General features: G+C 39.9%; 1 protein-coding gene across 1 annotated transcript in view; it reads right to left on the bottom strand.

The window, feature by feature from the left end:
• Positions 1 to 318: 318 nt before the first annotated feature.
• Positions 319 to 24,117, bottom strand: part of LOC138060233 (coiled-coil domain-containing protein 33-like) — a 36,680-nt gene continuing 12,881 nt past the window's right edge. The window contains exons 8-30 of the mRNA XM_068905970.1: positions 23,680 to 23,784; positions 23,230 to 23,321; positions 21,932 to 22,182; positions 19,929 to 20,062; positions 19,229 to 19,300; positions 17,993 to 18,115; positions 16,750 to 16,883; positions 16,135 to 16,174; positions 15,941 to 15,994; positions 13,800 to 13,880; positions 12,810 to 12,923; position 11,594; positions 10,493 to 10,581; positions 9,784 to 9,861; positions 9,420 to 9,473; positions 8,865 to 8,922; positions 7,466 to 7,536; positions 6,972 to 7,012; positions 6,418 to 6,445; positions 5,691 to 5,777; positions 5,215 to 5,262; positions 3,311 to 3,388; positions 319 to 2,561 (exon numbers count right to left, since the gene is read on the bottom strand). Coding sequence (XP_068762071.1) covers positions 2,475 to 2,561; positions 3,311 to 3,388; positions 5,215 to 5,262; positions 5,691 to 5,777; positions 6,418 to 6,445; positions 6,972 to 7,012; positions 7,466 to 7,536; positions 8,865 to 8,922; positions 9,420 to 9,473; positions 9,784 to 9,861; positions 10,493 to 10,581; position 11,594; positions 12,810 to 12,923; positions 13,800 to 13,880; positions 15,941 to 15,994; positions 16,135 to 16,174; positions 16,750 to 16,883; positions 17,993 to 18,115; positions 19,229 to 19,300; positions 19,929 to 20,062; positions 21,932 to 22,182; positions 23,230 to 23,321; positions 23,680 to 23,784 — 1,920 coding nt within the window. The 3' untranslated portion in view covers positions 319 to 2,474. The remainder of the gene's footprint in view (positions 2,562 to 3,310; positions 3,389 to 5,214; positions 5,263 to 5,690; positions 5,778 to 6,417; positions 6,446 to 6,971; positions 7,013 to 7,465; positions 7,537 to 8,864; positions 8,923 to 9,419; positions 9,474 to 9,783; positions 9,862 to 10,492; positions 10,582 to 11,593; positions 11,595 to 12,809; positions 12,924 to 13,799; positions 13,881 to 15,940; positions 15,995 to 16,134; positions 16,175 to 16,749; positions 16,884 to 17,992; positions 18,116 to 19,228; positions 19,301 to 19,928; positions 20,063 to 21,931; positions 22,183 to 23,229; positions 23,322 to 23,679; positions 23,785 to 24,117) is intronic.

Below are 24,117 nucleotides of genomic sequence, written 5' to 3' on the forward strand. Positions count from 1 at the left end.
GAGCAGACAAGGGTACCAACAAACTCAGCCCACGAATGGCATCTAGTCCGGGAATCGAATCCGAGCCATATCGGTGGAAGGCGAGTCACCACTTCTCCAACCCTGCTCCCCATGAAGTCAAGGCTTCATGTGAGAAATGTTTCAGCTAAAAGAGGCTGGAACTTGGCAAAAAAATATAGTAATGGAAGCTTTTTATTGATGACTTTTCTAAGGGGCCGCTTTGGTTTGAGCATTTTATCGCACGCAACAGTAAAATAGTAATTAAGTAATCAGCCCCCATTTGTGATAAATTTAAAATTACTGTAAGTGAAAGCAATCTCTGTGAGTCGCTTTTTTATTGCATTGTGTTGTTAAGACGTGCCAGAAAGCTTTAATCTTCAATGTAAAATTCAATACAAATAAAGATAGAAAAGGATATTGTTAGCTACTTGAATGTAAGAAACCCCGATATTTGGGGTGCTTCTGTCACAGCAATGTTGTGTCGAAGTATACCTACCCATTGGAAATTCACAATCGTTTGAAATTAATTTTCCTACATAACCATGTTGTCATAAATTGCTATTTCTCATTGGTGAATAGAATTTGGCAGTTGAAGTTAAGTCTCATGGAAACTCAAAGTCTTCTTAAAATCATAGTTTGTGTTCCTACTTCAGTCAGGATACTTCAATCCAGGGAATGTAGGAGGTCGAACAAGTTGGGCAGAGCACCATTAAAAGTCTTGTTTATATTCGTTGATTCCAAAGCTAAAGAAACAAATGCTGGGGAGATGGTTGACGCAGTTGAAAGAGAACTCGCTTTTCTATCAATGTGTCATGTATCGACTGTGTTGGTTGTGTACTCTGCCCTAAAAAGACTTTCTGGAAACTCCGATTTCCCCCAAATTAAAAACTTACATTTTTTCTGCATTTACATTAAAAATTAGAAGAGCACTTGCGCTCCGTTTTATTAACTTCAGAATTTATCACTGATATCTCGTACAAACTAACACAATTTCAATCAAGATTGTGTATCTTTGCATACACAGTATTTACAGAAGAACTCTACAAAATGACATCAAAGCGTTGATCGATAACGCTTCAACGTTCGTTACAAGGTGTAAAACAGTCTCGCACGAAAATAAATATACTAGACTACCTTTGAACTATTTTGTACTGTCTTCTTTGACACACGGACAAAAATGAAGAAAGGAATTTGTGTACCTCCAAATTTTCCGGTCAAAAACTTCAATTTTCGATAAAAAGTAAATGACCAGTAGCTCTGCACGCACGTCCCGCACATGCGCGTTACGATGGTTTCACCGACGACGTACCCAAAAGAAACGGAGAGCTGTGGCGACGGACCTGACCGCAGTATCTCTGCATGGCGGTAGAAAGAGTACAAAAGAGAGCCCTACGGATCATCTTTGGTCCTGACTTGAGCTACGAGGACGCCCTCGCGCGTGCCGGGCTACTGTCTCTAGAGGCCAGACGCCACCTGGCGTGCTAGAAATTAGTGACGGAAATTATGTACGCAAGCCCGCTTTACCCCCTAATTTCCAGCAGGGTCGTTCCGTCGCAAACTTCGTATTCGCTGAGGTCAGGGCCATCATGCCATGTGTTACCTGGCCGAACTGACCGGTTCTCAGAGTTCGTGTCAGTTAAATATGCGTCGTATATTAATTGTGCGTAATTTTGCGCATTCGATTTTACTATATTGCTACTTAACAATTAGACCCGTAGCCCGCAAGAGCTACGGGTCAATAGCCCATGAGGCGAAGCCGAATGGGCTATTGACCCGTGGCCCTTGAGGGCGAAGGGTCTAATTGTTTTAGTATCCCCCAACTAGTCGGATAGAAAAGGCACTTACCAGTAATTCGGAGAGATCTGCGAATGGTGGAAATAAGCAAATATTGCATTGTATTGTATTGTAAATGCGACGTGAACTGACCAAGTTCGAGGTTACATAGTTGATCTCAGTAGTGTACACGAAGATAAATGCTCAATGGTCTCCTAAACTTAAAAACCGTACACAGCCTTTTAATTCGAGGATAGTTAGTACACAATTGCCATTCCGAATTACTTGGAAAAATCGCAAAATTGTTCGAATAACACAGAGATGTGTTGTTGACTTTGCTTCAGCTCTCTATTCTCCTCACTCGGCCATTAATTCAGTTTTTTATATATTCATGTGTGGATAGTGGAATAAGGCGATAAATGATGAAAAGGGTATGACTCAGTCGTTTGTGATCACATTCTCTCCGGCAGTTGCTGATTTTGGTCATTCTTGGTACGAAGGAACAGAAGCTGTGGAAATCCGCCACCATTTCAAACGGGTCGTGTTACACGTGACAAACCGAAACGGTGATTTTTCGCACAGCAATGTGCACGAAAAGGTAGCTGTGATGCTGTGATGCTTTTACTGTCTTCATTTCTCAACTGTCACGGACTTCGTCTTGCCAATTTTGGCCGCTACAAAGTGGCCAGGTTATGCTCCAGTTATCTTCTCTCCAAAGGCTCCAGCTTGGGAGAAGGACGTCTAGGACCCAGAGGTCTCGATGGCGAAGGTGGCTTGGGTCCATTATGCTGAAGGAAAAAAAATGAGGTTTAGTTTCATTGGTTGTTTTAAGCGGCATTAGAGTTATCGTATTCACTTGAAAGACTAACGCGAGGTTTGCAATTATGTGGATTCAGCAATGCGGTGCTTATTATTGGGAAGAGGTTTTCCGGGAATGCACAAAATGGGATGTAAGCCGATTTTTAAACGCGTCACAGAAGTGTCCCCTTTCCTCACAAATCGCCCTCTGTAAAGGAATCCAGGTGGCCCGTCGATTCCGGATTCCACTTGAAACTCACGGGTTCCGCCGAAATGGATTCTGGATTCCAAACCATCACATTTGCTGCATTCCGAATTCCTTCACATCGGACGAACTTGAACATTACACCCTTCCTGATATACATACAGGTATATAAGCGTCACGCAGTGTCCTTCACACTCTCCTCTTCATCTAAATATGGAACCTGAACTTAAATCCTAGCGCTGGCACCAACATTGATATTGCAAATAAGTAGTTTACGCTCAGCCTTCTTGGGAGACTTGAGACTTATCAAGATTCATTGAACGACGGTGACGATGGAACTTTCTATCTTCAAATCTGCCTCTCCCGAAACACTAAGATGGGTTGTTCTTTAAGTACACATCTCCACAGCAGACTATAGTTTCAATCTCTCCGTCGACATCAAACATAGGGCTAACGAGAGACGTGGGTAAACGAACTAACCAATCAATCCATCAACTAACTCATCCAGCTATCAATTAAATAACCAATACAAACCCAGTCCAAAATGTCCATTGAGGTGGAAGAATTCTTGTAACCTGTATTTTGCGCCATCACACTTTCATTTAACTTGACCTACAGGATATTTAAAACAAAGGTCAGCTTTAAAGTAATTTCCTTGAAAATGACGTACTATCCAGATTTCTGTCAAACTTGGCACAAGTGATATTCACGCACAGGACATGAACAAAATTCAGTAAAAAGATAAGGTCACGGAGCTTGTTTTCGAGCTACATGCTCTTTATTTTAAGTGTTTTTTTTCGAATTGTGCGAGAAGTGTTCGAAACTTGATCATCCGGGAAAATTGTTGTTATATAGCAAAAGCTACTGAATATCACCGAAAACCTGAGCCTACTTGTATGTCCGGGCCAAAATCTTTCAGTAAAGTGACTTCAAAATGCTCGATCTTGCATAAATATGGAAGCAAATTGTACTCAACTACATTTCAAGTTAAGTTTATTTTACTGCCTGGAAAACCGCGTAACACCGAAAGTCGTCTATATATTGCTTGATTCTGTTTTCTCGCTCAAATATAATGATATTTTGGACTAGTTAACTGAGATTTCAGTATGAGGCGAATGTCACCAAGACCAATATTCATATACCTGAAGATCCCGCTTGAAGTCCTCCTTGGTAAAATGACAGACCCGAACAGAAAATATAGCAGTCAGATCTGAGGAATCCATCGATCCACCTTTTATTTTCGCTGACCAACTTTTCGTTAAATTTCCATTTCCCGGTGGAAGCTTCGGTTTTTTAATTTTCATATGTACTCTCAAGTTTAGACATGTGTCTAGTTTTATCCCCCTCGAAAGCGCACTTGAGCAGATCAAAACACACCTCATTGCTGTGAAAAAGCCTTGCTATGTGTATTGAGCAACATTTGACTTATTCTAAATTAAACGCTTCCCCGTATGAAAGCGATCAGACGGCTGTCGCAGAAGAAAGTGAAAAAAGAAAAGAAGGTAAACTAGTGGAATACATATTTCGCATGTTCAAGGTTTTTGTCTTGTTTACATTTGCTCTGGCTGATTTTTACCACCAAGATGTATTGATCAGAGGATCTACAAGTATTTAGTGACGTCACATTTATGGCCTACTTGGCCTTCTACCTATTGAACCACAAGACCGTTTACCATGGTTCATCCTACATTTGAATTTCTTGGAGCAGAAACGTCACACAACATCGAGAAAGTGATCGGGGAACGAAGAACTTGGTAAGGTCGGACACGCTTGTTGACTATTTCTACGTCATAACACGTCATATCCAAGAAGGCGCTCTCCAAGTCACGAAAGAGGCAACTTCAAAGTGCTCTTGTCACATTTTAACAGGGAAATGGACAAAACGGCAATTATTTTCGAATCACTGGGGAAATGTTTTAATAATTTAGAGAAACGGTTTCTAGACCGTACTTTCCCTTTAAGAATAAGCGATGGGGAAAGCTTTGTCTTAATTTGTGCAATGACAAAGGCCTGTCTGTCCGCGATATTTTACAAGACAGTTTGTTTTTGTGGTTGTTAAACCCACAGTCATACTCATTCCATGGAAAAATCATTTGCGAGTTCGTCTATGTTTTGCCGTGTTTGTTGTTCGCCACCGATAATGATCAGTGATGCTTCATTGAATTCAAACAAAAACCCGGAGCAGCTCTTTGTACAGAGCTTTTTTGTGACAGGCCACAAAAACGGCCACAAAAGAGGTTACAATTCGTTGAAATTAGTCTTCAATATTTTCTTTGGCAGTAAATATTGTTCCAAAGTTTTGCTTTGTTCACTTTAGCCAGTCTAAATATAATTATAACCAACTCCAAGAAAAAATAAAGAATCAATAACGTGAGTTTCCAAGCATAATTGCCATGCTTTGAGTATACCAAAACGTGAGGCCAAAATTATCTCCTAACCTGCAAATCAGCTTTGTCTTTCCCCCACTTTCGAACATTGTCTGCCAAATAAGGAAAAAGTGACAAACACAACGTTACGAAGAGTTTCAAGCATTTACCCCGCCATTGGAAGATTTTACAGTTCCTTGACGATTTCATGTCCTGTTGCAAACACTTCAGTGTCAAGAGAATATTTCCACTAATTTTCAAAACCTGGAGTCTGGGTAATGGACTCCTGTAATTTTATTGGCTAATAACAGCAATGTTACAAGCTCATGGCCCTTTTGTTGACACGTAAGGTCAATTTTGGGGCAAGTGGCGATGTTCCAGCACGTCAGGCGTCACGATGACACATAAAACAGAATTGAAAAAGGATTCAATGAAAAAACGTATTCTACTCGGGTTTGATCATAACTTGGCCAATGCTAAGTAATCAACTAATTTCCTTGGTATCCTCTTAGAATAATAATATCGTTAAATATACACTTGAGCGTTACCTGTTTTTCCAGTGCAACAATGCGGCCCTCCGCTCTTTCCAGTTTCTCGTACAATTCAAGGCGTTCCATGTCCGACATTGGGCCATTCTATAACCGAACGTACTCTTTTCCGTAAATGCAACCATATTCAAAGGCACCCAATCAAATCAAAGCCATACGGGGTCGAATGACCTTTGCCCTCGAGAATTTTCTCGGTGTATACTTTAAGATAGCCCACAAATAGAGCACAAACCAATGTTCAATGTAGTTAGCTCTTCTTTGGGAGGGTACTATCTAACCCCAAAAACGGTGATATTGGCTAACAGGAAGTTTTTGCCATTTTCCCTCGATTGAGCGCCGACCACGAATACTTAATCGACTTGTGATTGGTTTTATTACATTGTATGTCTGTGTAAGGGTTTTTGAATTGACTTCCGTAAGGTCCAACCAAATCAACTACTTTGGACAATCACAGCAGACGCTGACATCAAATCTACCCAGAAAATACAAGAATCGCGGCAGTAAGCGCGGGAAAATAGGCGCGAATAAATAACAATATTGGTTTTGCTTGAACCCCTATTGGCCGAGAATGTGGCAGAAGATTTTTAAGCCAATCACAGTGTGAAGTGATACAAAACCCAAAAAACCTCTGTAAAACTCAGTTGAAAAACGCTCTAAGGCACTCAGCTATTAAAAGCTTCCATACTCTTTACTCATACTTAAGTTAAAACAACAAGAGGTAACTTACATTAGGGGCGTGATTTTCAGGGGGCGATCTGAAATAAAACAATTGACTTCCTTTACCACCTAAGAACATTACATTTTCGCGGTATTAAGTCTTCGCGCTGATAATGAAATTACGAATATAAGATGTTGCGAAACCAAGAAATAGAAAGTAGGCACGGCTCCTGATAATACTGAAACCTTCTTTGCAAGGGAATGAATTACGAAATGCACAGCTTGACGTCATCTGGCCGAAAACAGATATAAGGAGCCTTTGCAAGCGTAAATACGGTCCCCGCTTGCTCCCGCAGCAAAGCCGTACACCCAGACGTGATTAGCTGGGAGTCCTTTTAGAACGTTGAAAACTCGGCCCCAAAACGTATGCGCATCATTTTTGAGAGATTATGACGAAAATTCGGTTCAAACAAAGCGTTTGAGTCCGAATTCAATGAATTTCAAAATCGCGTACGACACTAAACGTAAAACAAATTTGATTTCAACATTTTTCCCTCTGTAGTTTTTGTCTCCTTCAAAAGAGAAATATGGATATAAAAGCATCAAAAATGTGAAGTTAAATACCTTGGTAACTTTTGCTTAGCTTCCGCTTTTCTTAACATCTCCTATATTAAATAAACGAGGCAAAATCAGATCTCGACAAACGAGGAACATCTCCAATTTGGACGAAAAAAACAAGGGAAGATAAAACATTTTAGGGAACAAAGTTCTGACTTAATATTAAAAATGGAGTAACACGAGCAAACGTTTAAGGGAAAACTGGACTCTATCAAGTTTGTCCAGCGGCAGGACATACACATATTCTTTGTGGACAAATCATAAATTTAGCAATATTTAGTACGATTGCCTGAATATCCAACAGTCGCACTGAGGGGTTGATGAGCAAAAAGGATTCGCCCGAAAAATACCCTGAACTAGGGAGGTGTATTCATTGCTGATTCAGGGATTACTCGGAACAAAATTCGACCGCTCCTAAATGGGGTCGAACCAATGATATCCCAAATACTGCTCGGATGCTTTATCGGTAAGCATTAGGAGATCTCCTGATTGAACTCTACCTTGTATTGAGAGAGTTCGGCTTGGAGCTTAGAGTTTTCTTCGCCAAGAGTTCTGTAAGTGGCACTTGTTTCTGCAGATAAACAAAAAAAATAGCAATTCATTTCAACCACTTTAGGTTTCTCGAGACCCTCAACTACACAGTTAGCTTGCATGGGATGAGAGCCCAAAGAAACGGAGTGGTTGACGGAAAGTCACATGAAGATGCTTACCTCTATTCCGGTATTGTTCAAATGTAACTCTATATACTATTTCTGTTACGTATCTATATTACAAATATGACCAATCTGAAATTTAGGTGCAGAAAGCTAATTAAGCTACCTCAAGCCTGCTTCAAACGTCCCGCTTCTGCCGTGTCGAACTTAAATGAATTTGATCTGGCCGTGCCACGACAATAGCACGACGTCGCATTTAATCCAGTCACGCCAAATAAAATAAAGAAAGCGACAAAACACACCTTCCATCCAATGGTCAGCTTCAGCATGCGCATTAGAACAACCTTTCATACTTTATGAATTGAGTTCGGTACGGCAGTAGCGCAACGTTTGAAACCATGCCACTACTGTGTGAATTTGATCGCCTTATCGAACTAAATTCAAGTTCCCGCACTAAGTGTTTTCAAACGTCGCGCTACTGCCATGCAAACCTTATTATCTAACTCTGTAACTTACTTCAACAAAAAAAAAACGCACGAAACGAGTAGAAAAATTCCATGATATTGTGCACTTAGTTATTTGGAACGCTTGGTTATTAGAAAAGCCGCGGAAGCAATCATATCCTTTCGTCGTGCGCGTCACGAAAAAACTGTCACACTTTCCTGAAAAGTTCTTCTAACCACGAATTTTTTGTTTGCACCATACGTTGGACCATAAATCGCTTGTTCGATGTTTTGGCGTGAAGTATCACGGAGTAGTTTTACTCGTTCTTTGTATTTTGACTTGCCCTACGGACTCGTTATAATGCAGCGGAACTTGTAAAAATACTCCGCAATGCTACACGCCAAAGCACATTCATTTTAGAAGACAGTATTCTCGGGAGATCTATATGGAATTTACAGTGAATATCATAGCCATTGTCTCTCCAATATCCACACAGATCCATAGTTCGCGTGTAGATTCAGCGCCCACGGTTTTTTTAACACAACAAAAGAAAATATTTCCACTGAATTTGAGTTCAATTTCGGGGGCATAAATTTGGAACACAAAATTGGCCTTCGCTTCCTTGTTCACAGACACCAACATGGCGGCTGGACGCATGGGAGAAAGCACTGTCGTTTCTAGCACCTCTCGTTTTACCATACCCCAAAGAGAGGGAGAGCGAGAAAACGCAAGGAAGATTATGGAAGCCAGTTAGGCAAAAAACACAAAAACGTATCCTTGTAAATGCTGTAGTAAGACATACCACCATTAAAATGTCCTGTTCCTTGCTGGGCTAAAAGTTTTTCTAGTTGCACAATAACCTGAAATTTGAGCAAAACGGATTGAAATATATCATGCCTCAACTTGAAGAAGACACCCTTGTGCAAAAATCATCGCCAATAGAGGTCCGATACCTAGCTTCAAGGAAGAAATGAAGGCAAAACATCCCGCCGATTTGAAGAACAGCCAAAATCTATCCTTGAAAAGTGTTGACCTAAAATCCTTCAGTTTCATTGATTGTTCGTAGTGCATGTATTGCGGAGATATCGTAAATGGTTTGAACCCAGGAGTTATATCATAATTAAGCGAAGTAAGATCGTCCGGGTCAGTTTAGTCCTGAGAAGGACTGTTTTAGTTGTCATTGACTGTCGTTTCGACAACCTGAGCGGAAGTAAAGCTCAGAGTCAAAATGCGCTCAGTGCAGGTTGTCTACTTCATCCGAAATAGTTCTTCTCAGGACTACACTCACCCCGGTGCGCGGATGTTCGTACTTCACTTACTGAATATAGTATTGCGGAGCTTAGCATTAATATCTTACCCTTTCTTGCTTTTTGCATGTATCTTGAATGGCCTTGGTCTTCTGTACCTTACCCTAGAAGCACATGGGAAAAGAAATGGCAACGCTCAAGAAATGAGGGCTTGTTCCTGGGTCTCGATTTTTCATCGCAGTAAACCCGTTCCGGGTCACGCGGCCTGAGTGACGAAGCGTGACTCCCCTTGCTACTACCTTGACCCTTGACGTTTCGAAGGGGGGGGGGGGGGGGGGGGGGCGACAGGAACTTGGCAACGTCCACCTTGGGCCACATTTTTTAGAGGCGCGAGGCGAATCTTGTTGATGTCTGTATTTCTTTACTACCCTTGCTAAATAGATCTTCACGGAGCTGTTTCCTTAATGACCTTACCTGTAACTTTTGTAAAAGCGCTTGTTGACCTTCGTGGGCTTCTTGAAGTTTCATATATTCCTTCTCCATCTCGTTTTTCTGTAGAAAAAGACACACTGATCAGCGCATGAAGAACTAGGTTCAGATCACTCCAAACAGAGGTGGCTTTGCCTGATTAAACGTCCATTGCTAGGATTTACCGGGTTTAGGATTTGCTATATCTATATTGGCACTTAATACACCGAAACTGAAAATCAAACTGATAAACCTCAACGACGAAATTTACATTGGATTGTCCCCCCGATAACACTGCATTTCTGTTTTCGTTTTTTTTTAAGAATCCTTGCGTTAGTTCTGCTACCAATTTGAAGTCACCAACTTAAAGAGGCTATGTCACGCAAAATGAGGTAATTTCATGACACCCAAAATGTCCAAAAAGTAAAATGAAACGTTGCAGTAACCACTTAAAACTGTCGAACAACATAAAAGAAATACAGCAAAGGGAAAGAGAAGGATGGATGGACACAAATGGACAAGACTGAAACGGATTGAATTTGGGTAATCTTGACGATTTTCAAGTTTATGGCAAATCGCCTGGATAAATATCGTTTTTGCTCAGAATCATCACATTTTGCATAATTATGCCATTTCGCAAACTAACGCCTCCTTTTACCCTCATTGCCCAAATACATGTTACAAATGTAGTAAAATACACTTTCTTCATCACCACCTTGATGAGATCATTTTGAAGATGCTGAAGCCTGGTTTTAAGTTCTTGTCTCCTGTTGGATTCATCAGCTAGTTTCTTTTTCAAGAGAACTGTTGATGAAAACAATTTACAGTCACGACGCAGTTCATCAATTTGGAGGGATAGTTTCATTCAAAGGACTGATTTCATGTCACGGCAATGTTATGGTACCAAATAAAACAACACTAATTGCTTGGCAAGATGCATTCATTAACGTGACGTACTAAAAACACCACGGCAAAGGTAAACAAAAAAGGCAAAGTAACTTTATTTAACGTCGGTAGTTCCTTCAGCTACGAGGCTGGTATCAATGGAAGCCGACGGTGCGCCCTTTACCCCCCTCCCCTCCCTCTGTCAGTGCTCCGTTTTACGGGTATTTAAAGCTATAGCTACACGGATCAGAGGAAAGTCGAAACAGACGTTTAAGTCACCGAGGATCGAACTGGGGACCTCTCGCTCCGAAAGTCGCGCACTAGCCAACTGCACCACGACTGCTTCTGGCAGCCGGCAAAACAGCCGTGTAAAAACACCCTCTAATTTGCCTTTAGATGCTTCTATGTCAAAAACAACTCGGTAACCCCCCTTTTTGATAGCTGGAAAGTGATTAGGAGATTACGACAAAAAGTTTTGCAAAGTTAGAAAACATTTTCTGGAGAGGATTCAGACTCGACTAAAAATTTGAAATAGGACGCACCTCTTTACACCCGCTACTTTTATTTGGATCCCTTTAGGACACAGTTACATTGTTTTAAGGTTAGGGTCCATCGTTGATTGGTTGTTTGTTTGGGTTTATTGTTTTCTGAGCCAATCCCGAGAGCCGTTGTAAGAGCTGCGTACTGACCCTAAAATTTTCCAATTGTGAAGGTGGCCATAACTTTGCAAAAAAAACTTTATCTTAGTTTGCTCATCACTTTCCAGTAATAAAAATTGGCGGTCATCCCAATCGTTTTTGAAATGTAAGCGTTTAGACAAAATGTAAGGTGTTTTTACATGGCTATTTTGTTGCCATATATAGTGGGCGACTTATTATGTTACATAAATGAGTGCATCTTGTTAAGGAATTATTGGTGTTTCATATGGTACCCTAACATTACCGTCACGTGATACAGTTGAGTAGATTCAATCCTTTCAAACAGGACAGTTTACTGAAAGTGTTGACATTATTTTGGGCCCCTTAATTAAGAAACGTTCATAACTTCGATAATCTAAAAATCTTAGCAGTCACTACTACAACTTTCTTGTCAACGACGCAAGCGACGCAAAGAGAGTGCCAATTTGCCCACCGTGTTTAAAACAAAAATCCTACATACCCCTAATAAAAAAGCGGTTTCTAAAATTTGAAGCTTGAAAAAGCCAATACCAATAGAGATACTGATCAAGGGTTGGGGAGTTAAATCTTCGACCACCGAAGATACATCCACCCCGCGGCTACGACCATGCACAACCACAACCTACACTACCACAAATTCAAGTTTATTTTCTAAAGGCGCACCTTCAACCGACAGGGGCTGCATGCCGTGAAACAATTTTCATACACGAAAACCCCGTCGAAGCTGAAATTCATCCAATCAGATCGCTATGATAAGCAATGCGAATTGCCATAACAAAAACAAACGGTCGAAAAGCCGGTCGGTGAAAGGTGTGGCATCAAAAACAAATTTAAGGTTATAATATACACTAAACGCGTGTAGCAATGCTAATCGAGGCGTGTAGTGTAACGACATAAATAAACCAATAAACTTACAGGATACAGAACACGAGATTAAGATAAAAAAAAAACTAGACAGTCTACAAACAAAACTTATATAGTTACATAATTAAAACCAAAAAAAAAATATTATAAGGTACGATTACGATAATAATGATTACTCTATTTTAATAGCAATGAGCGGCCGTCAACGTAAACACCATTAACTTCAAGTACTTTAGCCAGGAATTTTTTAATTCGTTTCTTGAAAGACAGTTTTGTAAGTGAACGCCAAGAATTGGCGTAAAGAATTCCACAATCGATTTCCAAAGTTAGCAAAAGACTTCAACTGTTGGCTCAGTCGCTCTTCAGTGGCGTAAATCTGACGAACGCGTATTATGTTTGTGAACGCTGGATGAGCGATTAAAACCACCACCACGAGGTTTTAAATGCACCATTAATAGCGAAGATATCGTTGACGTCACCCATTGTCATTACTGTGCCAACAGAGCCCCATTGGCTTTGGAAAAGAAAGGTCTTTTGTTCCTGTGGTTGGCAAATTGGAATAACAAAACAATGTTTGTAAATAGATATCTTCCCTATTGATCTTACCAATTTTTGCACCAGTTCGGTGTGAGTCACATTGTCTAAATCTTTGGAATCGATCATCAGTCTGGAGATCTCGTCATGTTGGCTTAATTCTCTTCGCAGCCTGCTGTTCGCTTCCTGAAAAAATTCAATTAACCAACGCATTTCAATGCCAAAACGTCTATTATAAAGAGGGATTCTTCTTTTCTGCTTTTTTTTTTTCGAAAAGCTTCTTCTCGCGTTTGCGATAGAGTGGATAGTCATATATCGCTAAATACTTCATAGTCATGTTTCCGCCAGTATTTTCAGTCAGAGCCAATGTTACAGGTAAACAATACAATAACTGACTGACTTAAGGCTAAGGGCAAACTAGATGCCTGTTAACAAGCAAAGCCAGTCGCAAAGAGTTCAAGGAGGGACTAAGGCAGAAAAAGTTACTTAGTGCTGGTTCAGGTAGTGGCAGGAGCGCGACTTGTACCCTGGACCTTCAAACCAAAGAGTTATCCACCCGGCCTTTCTGTGCTTGATATGATGCGATACTCTGTACAAGAACCATTTGGGTAAATAGAAAAATTGTGATAACCAAACTGAATACAAACATTACAGTGCACAAAACAGGTCGCTTCACTTTCTTTGAGGATGCTGTAAATGGTCCTATATTCCTGATTCTCTTTCAAAGTTCAATCTTTCGACGACAACTCACGGTACAAACCTACTCGATCTTGCTTTAATGATCAGTGACCATACCAATTTTTTTTTTCAAGTTTTCTCCTTTCCTCATAAGATGATACCTGCAAATCAAGCCTCTACGCACTGTACGTTCCATAGATATCATACCTTAAGACGTTGTCACGGAATTAAGTGTGACCACATTGCGCACGTAACTTTTGCAAGCGTGACGCACGGGTGTTCCCAGCGTGACTCCTAGTGTGGATCAAGGTTATTCTGTGAAAAAAAGCCTCCGGGAAACCGAAGAGGTCGATCCCTACTATCACTATAACTATTAACGCTCACCTCAAGCCGCTTGCAATCTTCTCGTACTTGCAACAGATCTGTTGCCATCGTTCTCATTGCCGTTCTGTAGCGGTCAACTTCCTATTGTATCAAAACACATGGTCTAAGTTTTGCCCAGTGCTATATAACCAAAACTACGCTTCCTTTCCAACAGATCTTTAACGAGGGGGAGAGCCTTGCGTTGTTCCAGTTCAATCACCTGTGGCAGAACCCCGCGACCTTGAAGCGCTTAACTCTGGTTCAGCGCTGGGGTTTTTTTGAGTTAAGGACGGTGCCTACTATTGTTATTGCGCATACGTTCTGCGCATCTCCGGATACTCGGATTTCCTATCAGTAGTGTTTACTAATGCAGGGATATTTTTGCGCGGTTTAAATTTATGCGGAGAAAGAAGAACTTAGCAAGGGCTCTTGGTATCCAAAAAGAAAATTGGGGGTAACCATGCAATTTTCTGAGATAATTAAGCTTTAATTTGGAAAGGAACGCCATACACTGCTTTGTATTTTAAAGTTTTTTGCTAATATTGTTGATTAATTATCTTTGAAAAATGCGTGGTTACCCCCAATTTTTTTCTCGATTTTAATAACACTCGTTGAGATCTGCTTTTCCCGCATATTCATAAAACCGCGCAAAAATACCTTTGAATTAGTAGGCACCGTCCTTAAAGTGCCCTTGTGACCAAAAAATCAATTCATATTTTTCTTTGGATTTCAAAGCTATGTTAACAAAACACTAAGTGACCCACGTTTTAAGCCTTGATTTCAAAAAGACACCTCTTTATTTTAACTGTAATTATCCTATTTAATGGTGTGCCATTACTAACATTATGTTCTTGAGAGAGCTGGATCGAGGAGAAAATGACGTCAAAGGCTCACTAGTTTAAGAATGCAATACGTGTGTACGCCGCAGAATTAATATGCAGCACGGGGGTTTTGGGCTTTCAGACTTTTAAACTCACGCTTTGCATATATAATAAGCTGCGTTCACACGCTGAAATTTTAATCTAGTGAGCCTCTGACGTCACTTTTCCCTGGATCCAACCGTCTGAGGTCCAATCGGTCAGTTTTGAACGTGAGTAATGGCGGACCGTGAAATCCAAAACTTACACTCAAAGTAAACGGCCTTTGGATAAAAATCAAAGCTCAAAATTTTGCCAGTCAGGTTTTAAGCAAACACACTTTCAAAATCTGAAGGAAAAAAGGAAGTGTCTTTTTTTATCACAGGGGCACTTTAAGAGTTTCCTAAACTACCGAGCCTTCTTAATAATAGCTATACTCATGTACAAGTTTAAATATAGGCTAGTTCCTGATTTCATTTGTGATATTTTCAGTACTAAGTCTTGTAAATATAATTTTAGAAACCAAAATTTTGATATTCCTAGATTTAATTCTGTATTGTATGGTAAACACTCTCTTAGATATCTTGGACCATTTTTATGAAACAAGCTAGATAAAAACATCAATGAAACGAGCAGCCTGTCTAGGTTTAAGTTTCATATTAGACGTAAGGATCTTACTGAACTGATAAATTGCTACAATTGTCTTGCGTGCGTAATTTGTACCTCTTAAGGTGTGTCCGTGTTCTTAGAATTGTTTTGATTATTTTAGCATATTGTCAATGTATATATAATTTATAGCTTATTTCTTATCTATTAGTATAGTACCGGTATTCATTATTTTATCTTTATGTTGTGTCCCCAACACATGAATAAAGTTCATCATCATCATCGTCATCATCATTTGGATGTAACGTAGCTCGCGCATTTTCCCGCGCGTGCAGCTTCCATCTTATTTTTGTCCATATTTGGGCATAAAATCCCCAGCTTTGTTCCAAGGAAAAGAGTTGCCAATTACATGCTCAAGGTAATGTGCTTCTGGCTGTGGTCATAAACAACGTCAAGAATTTTTGCCCAGGTTTCATTTCAGCACGAGCACAACGTGCTGAGTACTGAAAAGACAATCTGAAAAGACAATCACTGCTCATGCTCAGGTTCTTCTATCATCCAAGGCTAAAAAGGATAGCAATCATATTCTTTTTTTGGCCGTTTGGCTAGTGATGAGCTACTTATTCAGCGAAGCCGGGATGGAGTCTCTGCTCAATTTGAAATTTGCTATATATTCGTCTCCTCATCCATGTAACGTACCTTCATTTGATAATCCATAACAGCAAGGCTTTTATCGTCAAAGTTCCCTCTAACCTGAAAGCGCCATTGAACTTACTGGTAACAGTGTCTTTAAAGGGTTAAAAACAAATTGAGTACAACCTACGTTGAACGTTGTCAATTTAAGAGGGGTTTAGTATCAAAACAACCATACAATCAAACGAGACCAAACTCACTTCTGTGGGAATGGGAGCGCTATCACGCACATCTAAGGTTCTATGGAAAAAAAGGAATAATTCATTCACAACGAAATCTTCCTTATGACATGAAAGACATCTGCCCTAAAGTCATCGTTCAGAGACTCCAGTTGGCAACGGGCGGGGATGCTCGTCGTAACTTTTAGGGTTCAAAATCAGGGGTCTGGTATCTATTAGGGTGTCTGAAAGGTTTTTGGGCCACGAAAGTCTGGGCTGGTATCTTTTGGGGTATCTTTCCTGTTCTTGAAATTAATAGATTTCAGAATTATGACAATGCTTTTCTAAACTTTTCAAGCACAAGGTGTTTGAAGTTGACGTCTCTGGAACTATTAAAAATGCTTTAAAAATTACAAATTTGTTCATTTTTAGCTGGTATCTTTTAGGGGTAAAAATCTTATGTTGCCACGCCCACCGTAAGATTCCGATATCTTTTAGGGTATTTTTGAAAATTTCCGACGATCCTCCCTACCCTACGATATACATGTATGGGTTTCACCTCCCCCGGGGCAGCGTTTCCGTGTTATCCGAAAAAGATGTGGATATTGCATGATGTAATTGTCACGAGATGTCCAACGTATGAGCCCCTTAACTCACCTTCCTGCCGCAGGAGAAGACACACTAAGTGGGACATATTCTTTGACTGGTTCCGTTCTTGGTCCTGTGTACAAAGAATGAAACTGTGGCAGAATGGTTTTTACTGCGTCCATTGGAGGGAGGCCATAAGTTGTCTGAAAATGAACCGCAAACCATCAACAACATTAAATACAATGTATCATTCTTTCGCACATTAGAGAGCTTTAGATTCTAGGACGAGGACGAGAACGAGTACGAGATTTGACTACCCGTTTTTAGCGAAAATACTTAAAAGATTTATAACCCGGACGATTAATCTTACCCTTTGTTAGCAGGATATATTGCTCAGTTATTTTTAACGCTGGAAACTGAGCCTTTTTGCTGATCGAAAAATGCCAAAACTGCAACCGTGTTGTTGACTTGTTTTGACACGACGACATTTTTGCAAAAGCTCGTACAATCTCGTACTCGTAGTCGTTCTCGTCCTAGAATCAAAAGCTCTCTAATAACTGAAGCGCTACCATGCGCGACAAATGTGGGTAAAAACAACAACTCGGAAGCCCGGAAAGTGCTTGTATCCAGAAAGCAAGTGTTTGGGACTGAATTTTCAGTAATACATCGAAAAGAGGGCTATTCAATGAGTTCCTAGTGCGTGATTTAAGCTTTTCTGTCAGAAAGGAGATAACACTTTTTCTATCCGCCAAACAATTTTTTTTTCTGAGTACTAAACTACAGCCAGTTGGTCTTGCCTTGAATGAAATACTTAAAACCATGAGGCGACCTCTTTGTTCAAGCCTTTGGCTTCCTGAAGTCTCCTCGTCACTCGCTTTCATTAGTATTGTAATCCGCTGTAATAATTATTTTACTGTCTGAAGCTGTAAATTATGTAGAATTTTTAATATTAACTGATGTTGTAATTTCTGTATTGTCTTTTTCAGTGTAAATCAGTGGTAGTGGTGGTTAATAAACCTAAATAAAAAAAAAATAATAAAATGATAAATTTAACTCAGCCGCTTGCGGATAACGGCATCCACTCTTAAAAAATACATATATCCGTCCGTTTTCCGTTGTCCATTCGGATAACGACATCCGCTTTAAAATAAAACCGGGGCCTGATAATCATTCTTGAATCGACGAGAAAGAAATTATTTAATCACAGCGATAGGGCTTGCTCTCCAAATGACAATATGACTTTGCAATGACAAAATTTGGCAAAACTAACTGAGAATTTTGCTCAAGCTCAACAGCATTCAAGCGAAATCACCTGCAGCTGCTTCGTATCAGCTCGAGTGGAATAAAAAGGTTGGCCCAGCTGTCCTGACTGCGGCATCGCCCTGAATGTGGGCAGCGACGGTAGACGGGCGACTGACAGTGAGTGCTCCGGTTTCTGAAAGATACATGTAAACGATGATCTTGGCTTTAGAGGAAAGCGAATGTGAGGATTGCACTCTAACCACAGCGCCAACACTGCTAAACACATCAAGGGGTGGGGGGCGTAATAAACTAATACACTGCTTTTGAAGAGACAAGAACCAACATACAAGGATTAAAAGAGCTCTCAAGTTAAGGTGAGAAATTTGGAATGGGTATGTCAGGTCAAATTTTCAACTGACACTTAAGTTAGAGACTGCATGTATATGAAAGAAATATATATGAAATGCAGAGTGAAACATTTTGAGACTGAAGATCTTCACAATTTCGAATGCTACCTCTTCCAATTGAGCTACTGAGCCAACTGCAAGCTGGCCGGCGATTTTGGGAAAAAAGGGAAGGAAAGGAAAGGAAAGGAAAGGAAATTTATTTAAGTGTCTAGTCTTCTAGCGCTCAGAGGCACTGTTGCTCAGGGACCATTGTAAGCCCCAAGAGAAAATAAAAACAATGCTTATGCAAAATTTTGGAGGACAAACAAAAAGTATTATGTTATTTTTTACAGTGGTTAATTGCGGCCACTGTAAACTGAAATCAACAGATCTACGTCAAATGTTTGATTTTTTGAGGACAGGGGAAAACCGGGGTACCTAGAGAAAAACCTCCTGGTGCAGAGTAGAGATCGAACCAACAAACTGAAGCCACATAATTGTGACGCCGAGTCTGGGAATCGAACCCAGGCCACACTGGTGGGAGACATGTGCTCTCACCACTGCGCCATCCTTGCACCCCACAAAAATTCAGGACTTCAATGAGGTTTGAACCCATCGCCTTACGATGACGTTGCGACATTCTAACCAACTGAGCCATGAAGCCACTGAGTTCGTAACAACCCTGGTGAAGTGCTTTTTACTAACTGAAATCAGTTCTAGGTTTTCCTTTCGCTATACTAGTGCTAAGGTAGCATTCATAACTCGCCTATGACAACCTTCAGTCGCAAATACTAAGTACTTTATACTGATTTTATAATGATTTTCCTCGTTCAGAAGGGCAAATGATCATCTTTGACATCCTATTTATTGAGATTTCTAACCTCTTCACCTCAGTCAGAAACAAAGATTTCATTAAGTACCTCTTCTGTGACCAATCTAGCCACCATTCCAACTGTAGGACTGGTTCCTGTTGCAGTTCTCAAATTGCACCCCTGAAACATGCACAGATCATAGGAATTAATTAATTCATTCATTATTGCCCAGCAGGATATCCAGCCTCAGGACTAGTTCAGTTTCAGTTTCAGTCTCTGTTTTTTTATTCTTTTGCAATATTTACAAATATCTCTACATTACAAGAGTAAATATATAAAAAAGCAAAGTAAATTACACAAGCGATGAATTAAAGCAAAATGTGCACTTAGACCAAAGATTAAGCTTTTGAGTTGGACACTGCATCATGGGCAATTAATGGACACAAAAATGTACCTATGTTTTAAAAAAAAAGCAAAAGAATAGTGCGAACAGGTTATATAACTAGTACATATATTACATAATAAATAATATAAAACATCGATATACCGGTAGTAAGATTAACAGGATATGGGCAGACTACACTAAGAGACAGATTGAGTAATTAGTAGATACAGATTTCATTGTATTGTTTATAAAAATGATTATAGGATAGTTTAACAAAATTACAGCAATGACAATTAAGCCTGTAATCACCTTGCCACCAAGCAAAGTCTTGTTAAACATAGATTAAAACTTTAACCTTAAAACACTGGGAATGCCAGTTCCTAATTTCTGCAAATTAACTAATTGATACTGCAAGTATCTCACCTCAAGGGGTAGGTTACCTAGCTTCACACCAAGTTTAGCACTGTCGCACTGTAGGCTTGAAAGAAGCAACTGATCCAGACTCTGGTAAGAGTAGCCGACAGGACTGGTTAGCTGCCAACAGTCTCTTGTCATGGCTGGGACAAAAATAAATGCCATATATACTTAAGTAGAATCCTTTGGAGGAATGTCTGCATGGATTAACGTAAAAGGTTTCCTACTACAACTAAGTCTAACCTAGGACTTGCAGCAACTCTTTTTTTAAGCCACCATGACAGTGACACTTTCAAGCTGGCCCCAGTTGTTCACATCCGCCAGTGTCAATTTATTTTGTGCAAAGATTTTAGCATTTGCTCATATACTTTGTGTAGTTAAACTCTAACCACATCTAATTAAAGGCGTGTATGAACACCTTGGACAAAGTTTATCATGCAGTGACTTATCCACTGGATTAAGTTATCCAGCCCCTGAACAATTGGGGTCTGGAGAAGGCTGCATGTGCTTTACAGACTACCACAAAAACGAGCTTTAAACCAACCAAATACATCTTGAGGTCGTGCACTGGACCTGTGTACACAAGGTTGGGCATTCAACTCTGGTCACACCAACAGTCAGGGTCTTAACATGCCTATTGCTTTATTCATTCTCTGAAATCGTCCCAAATAATATATTATATTATATTTTCTTGTTTTAATTTAGAACCGTTCAATTGAAAATTCACTTTTTTTTTATTTGCTTTGAAAAACAGGAAAAGTGGTCCATAACCGAGCAATGAAGGGGAATGGGTTCAATACCAGGATGATGTCATAGACTGCTTAAAGTTGCATTGTGATAGTTCTTCAAAAGCAGGGATGAAAAGTAATTTGAGACATCAACCCAGTATCGAACCTATTCCCCTTCATTGCTCGGTTATTGCTCAAAGTGTGACCACTTTTCCTGTCTTTCAAAGCATCTGGAAAAGTGAATTTTCAATTAAAAGGTTATAAAAACTACAAAATATCTTTCGGACGATTTTGGAGAATACATAAAGTTGAAAAGTTTGTTGAGCTGATAGGCACTTTAAAAACAACTAAGGAGAAAGTGCTGTCTTCTACAAAGGGGTAAACTTTCAAGTCTTTTCTGATAAGGACTGACCCTAAACCAATATTCGTAGGAGTAAGGCATAGAGTTCCCACTGTTGTCACCTTAGCATATCTCAAAAAGACTTATGACACATAAGCAACAACAACTATTGTTATATACCAAAACTTTCACTCAACAAAACGAGCACTGTGATTGGTTGATTCTTGGTCACATGCCCCTGATCAAATTCAAATGTATCCCGACCGGGATACAATTCTGCAGTTGTTGCCTGCTCCGGATGTTTTGCTGCGATTGTTGAAAGAAAAGTCTAAAATATAACAAAGTACTTAATGTCTTATCCCTCGGAAAACTAGCTAGTTTTGTTTTCCCTTAAATTCTTATGTTTGGACCGAAAAAGAAGACTAATCTGAAAGTGATAATTATACTAGTCTGCTTTAACGCTCCTGTCGTTCAGGGCTTAAAATTGCGACCAATACAGTCGCATTTGTGACTAAAATTAATTTTTCCCTTTGCGACTAAAAGAACTGCGAAGCGACTTGTTGTCACCTTCACTCTTTCGAAACAAAAGAGTTAGCAGTTGCCACTTTGCTGCTACTTTTGCTAAGATAAATAAATAAATGACAAAATTATTTTGTTTCTCGCTGTGAATTTGCTCTGAAGATAGCATAATTGTAGAGTAATTTAGCTGCGATGTTACGTGCACAGTACAGCTCCATTCCTTCGATTATTCGCCATTTTCAGTGGTTTCTTTACACACAAGTATTGCAGGCTCATATTTTTTTGCTAAACCGCTGACAACACAATGCAGCGCGGTGATTTTGCGACTAAAATTTGCGAAATTGCGCCTAAATTTTCGTATCTTATCGCAAAATGCGACTGCATTTTTTGGTTAATTTCGAGCCCTGTGACATTATTGACCTTACCAAGCACAGCTGGATAGTATTCTACAACAACTGCAGACTTGGCAGTAAACAAACTGGATTCATCACCGAGGAAGAACATAGTCTGGTTCCATTGTGGCTGCTCCTGTGGCCTCCCAGCTGTTGTTATTTGAGGAGTTCCATGTGGCAGTGTCGCTCCTGCTACGGCAAAAGATGTAGGGTGTGGAGATGGAAAGTGAATTGTGGTCACCGTCACTCCTGTGGGTCTTGGCTGATTTGATAACATGGTTTCCCTGTGAAGACAAAAAAACACACTACTGAAAGGTTGCTTTGATTGCAAGAACTCAAATCCAGTAGGAAAAGACATTGACGCAAATGCAGACAGGATTGTTGTATTGCAAGATTGAAAGACAAGACGAGTGACACACCAACACACTACACACACAATATAGCTCACGATGATGGAGAGAAGTAATCTCATCAGAGTTTAGAGCACACAATGTGGAGGACACACGATCAACATGTACATGTACAATGTACGAGAGACTAAGGCAGTGTTCCTTGCTTGCGAGTAAATTTGTGTGAATTCACCCTGGGTGTGAAAATTATTTAGTTGGAAGATTACTAAAATACAGTTTAGGGGAAATGCGTCAAAGCAAAGTACTCTAAGGAGCTCTCCAAAAAGTTAATAATGTAACAATATTTTGACACGGATCTTTTAAAGTCAAACTGTAACTCCTCAGTGAGGCATCCATGTTAGGTCATGAACTGCTTTTAATTTCAATTGACAACTGGTAATGACAAATGCCAATTCACAAAGTTTGAAATGGAATTGAACTTTGTTGAGCTTAAGTCAGGCTGTCTGGAGATCAAATTTGATATCTCAACAGATTCTGGTGAGCCAATCAGTTTGCACACATGTGACTTAATTTTCACTGGTTGTTTCATCACAATCTGTAACAAAATCAGGTCCTCACTTCAAGTGTCTTCCTGACATTGTACCACCATTTCACATGACAGACTGACATGATCGCGATCTTGTTGGATCACCAACACCCACATAATGATGGTGCACGATTTTTAAAGACGGAGAAACTCCCTTTCGTTTTAACTCCTTTCACAACCCCAATGTGATTGTTGACTACCAGGTCGTCACCACCAAACAGTCAACCCAACTTAGTTTGTATGTGTTGGACAACCAGGTCCAGTTCTGTTTAACTCATCTGGAAATTACGTCCTTTAAGAAAAAAAGTCTTACTAGTAAATAACCACATACAATTGTTAAGAATCGATCCACATGATCAGCTTTTAATATAATATTATGAACAATATTGACCTACTTGTATTCTCTCCAGTCAGAAACAATTCTCATAGTGGCTATAAGAGGTCCCATCTGGCTACTGACTTGTCCTTCAAAGCCAAGGAGCAATGCCTAAAAGCAGTGGCTCCAACATTAACAGTAAGTAAAAAAATGCCTTAAATAACCTGCAAAAGGTGTTGAAACACTTAAATCTTGAAGCACTTTCTTTTGTTGCATGTAACTGACGATTTCTGTGTTACTCCTCAGTTTATAACAAGCAGCAAGTGAATGCTGCACACTGTTATCGAAGACCTTCACAAGAACAACATTATTAAGGGAGGGCAGAAACAGTTGGTGATAAAAAGGCAAGGGTATGGTGATAGAAACAAGACAGCCAGTTCGTGTTGGTATGAAAATAGAATATAAGGTGTCTCGCAACTTGTTGTCAAGGATTGTAGGTGAAATAAGGAGAGATAATTAAATTACATGCCTCTAGTCCATACACCTTGGAGCCAACAGATGGACATGGCAACTTATCCATTTTCTTCATCAATGTGACATACAGCCTGGTGTCACTGCTGAGCTCTGTGTTAGGCTGATACAATGAGAAAAGAAAAAGAAGCTCTGAAAACAAAAAATCTCTGAAGTACGTGGTTTATGATCACCAAGCAGAAGAATCATGCTTTAAGGACGGTGCCTACTATTGTTATTGCGCATACGTTCTGCACATCTGGAGATACTCGGATTTCCTATCGGTGATGCTTACTAATACAGGGATATTTTTCCGCGGTTTAACACTATCCAGAGAAAGTAGATCATAGTAAGTGCTCTTGGTATCCAAAAAGAAAATTGGGGGTAACCATGCATTTTTGAGAGATAATTAAGCTTCAATTTGAGAAAGAAAGCCATACATGGCTTTGTATTTTAA

This window comes from Montipora capricornis, chromosome 8 (assembly GCF_036669925.1).
Source record: "Montipora capricornis isolate CH-2021 chromosome 8, ASM3666992v2, whole genome shotgun sequence".
NCBI classification, from domain to species: domain Eukaryota; kingdom Metazoa; phylum Cnidaria; class Anthozoa; order Scleractinia; family Acroporidae; genus Montipora; species Montipora capricornis.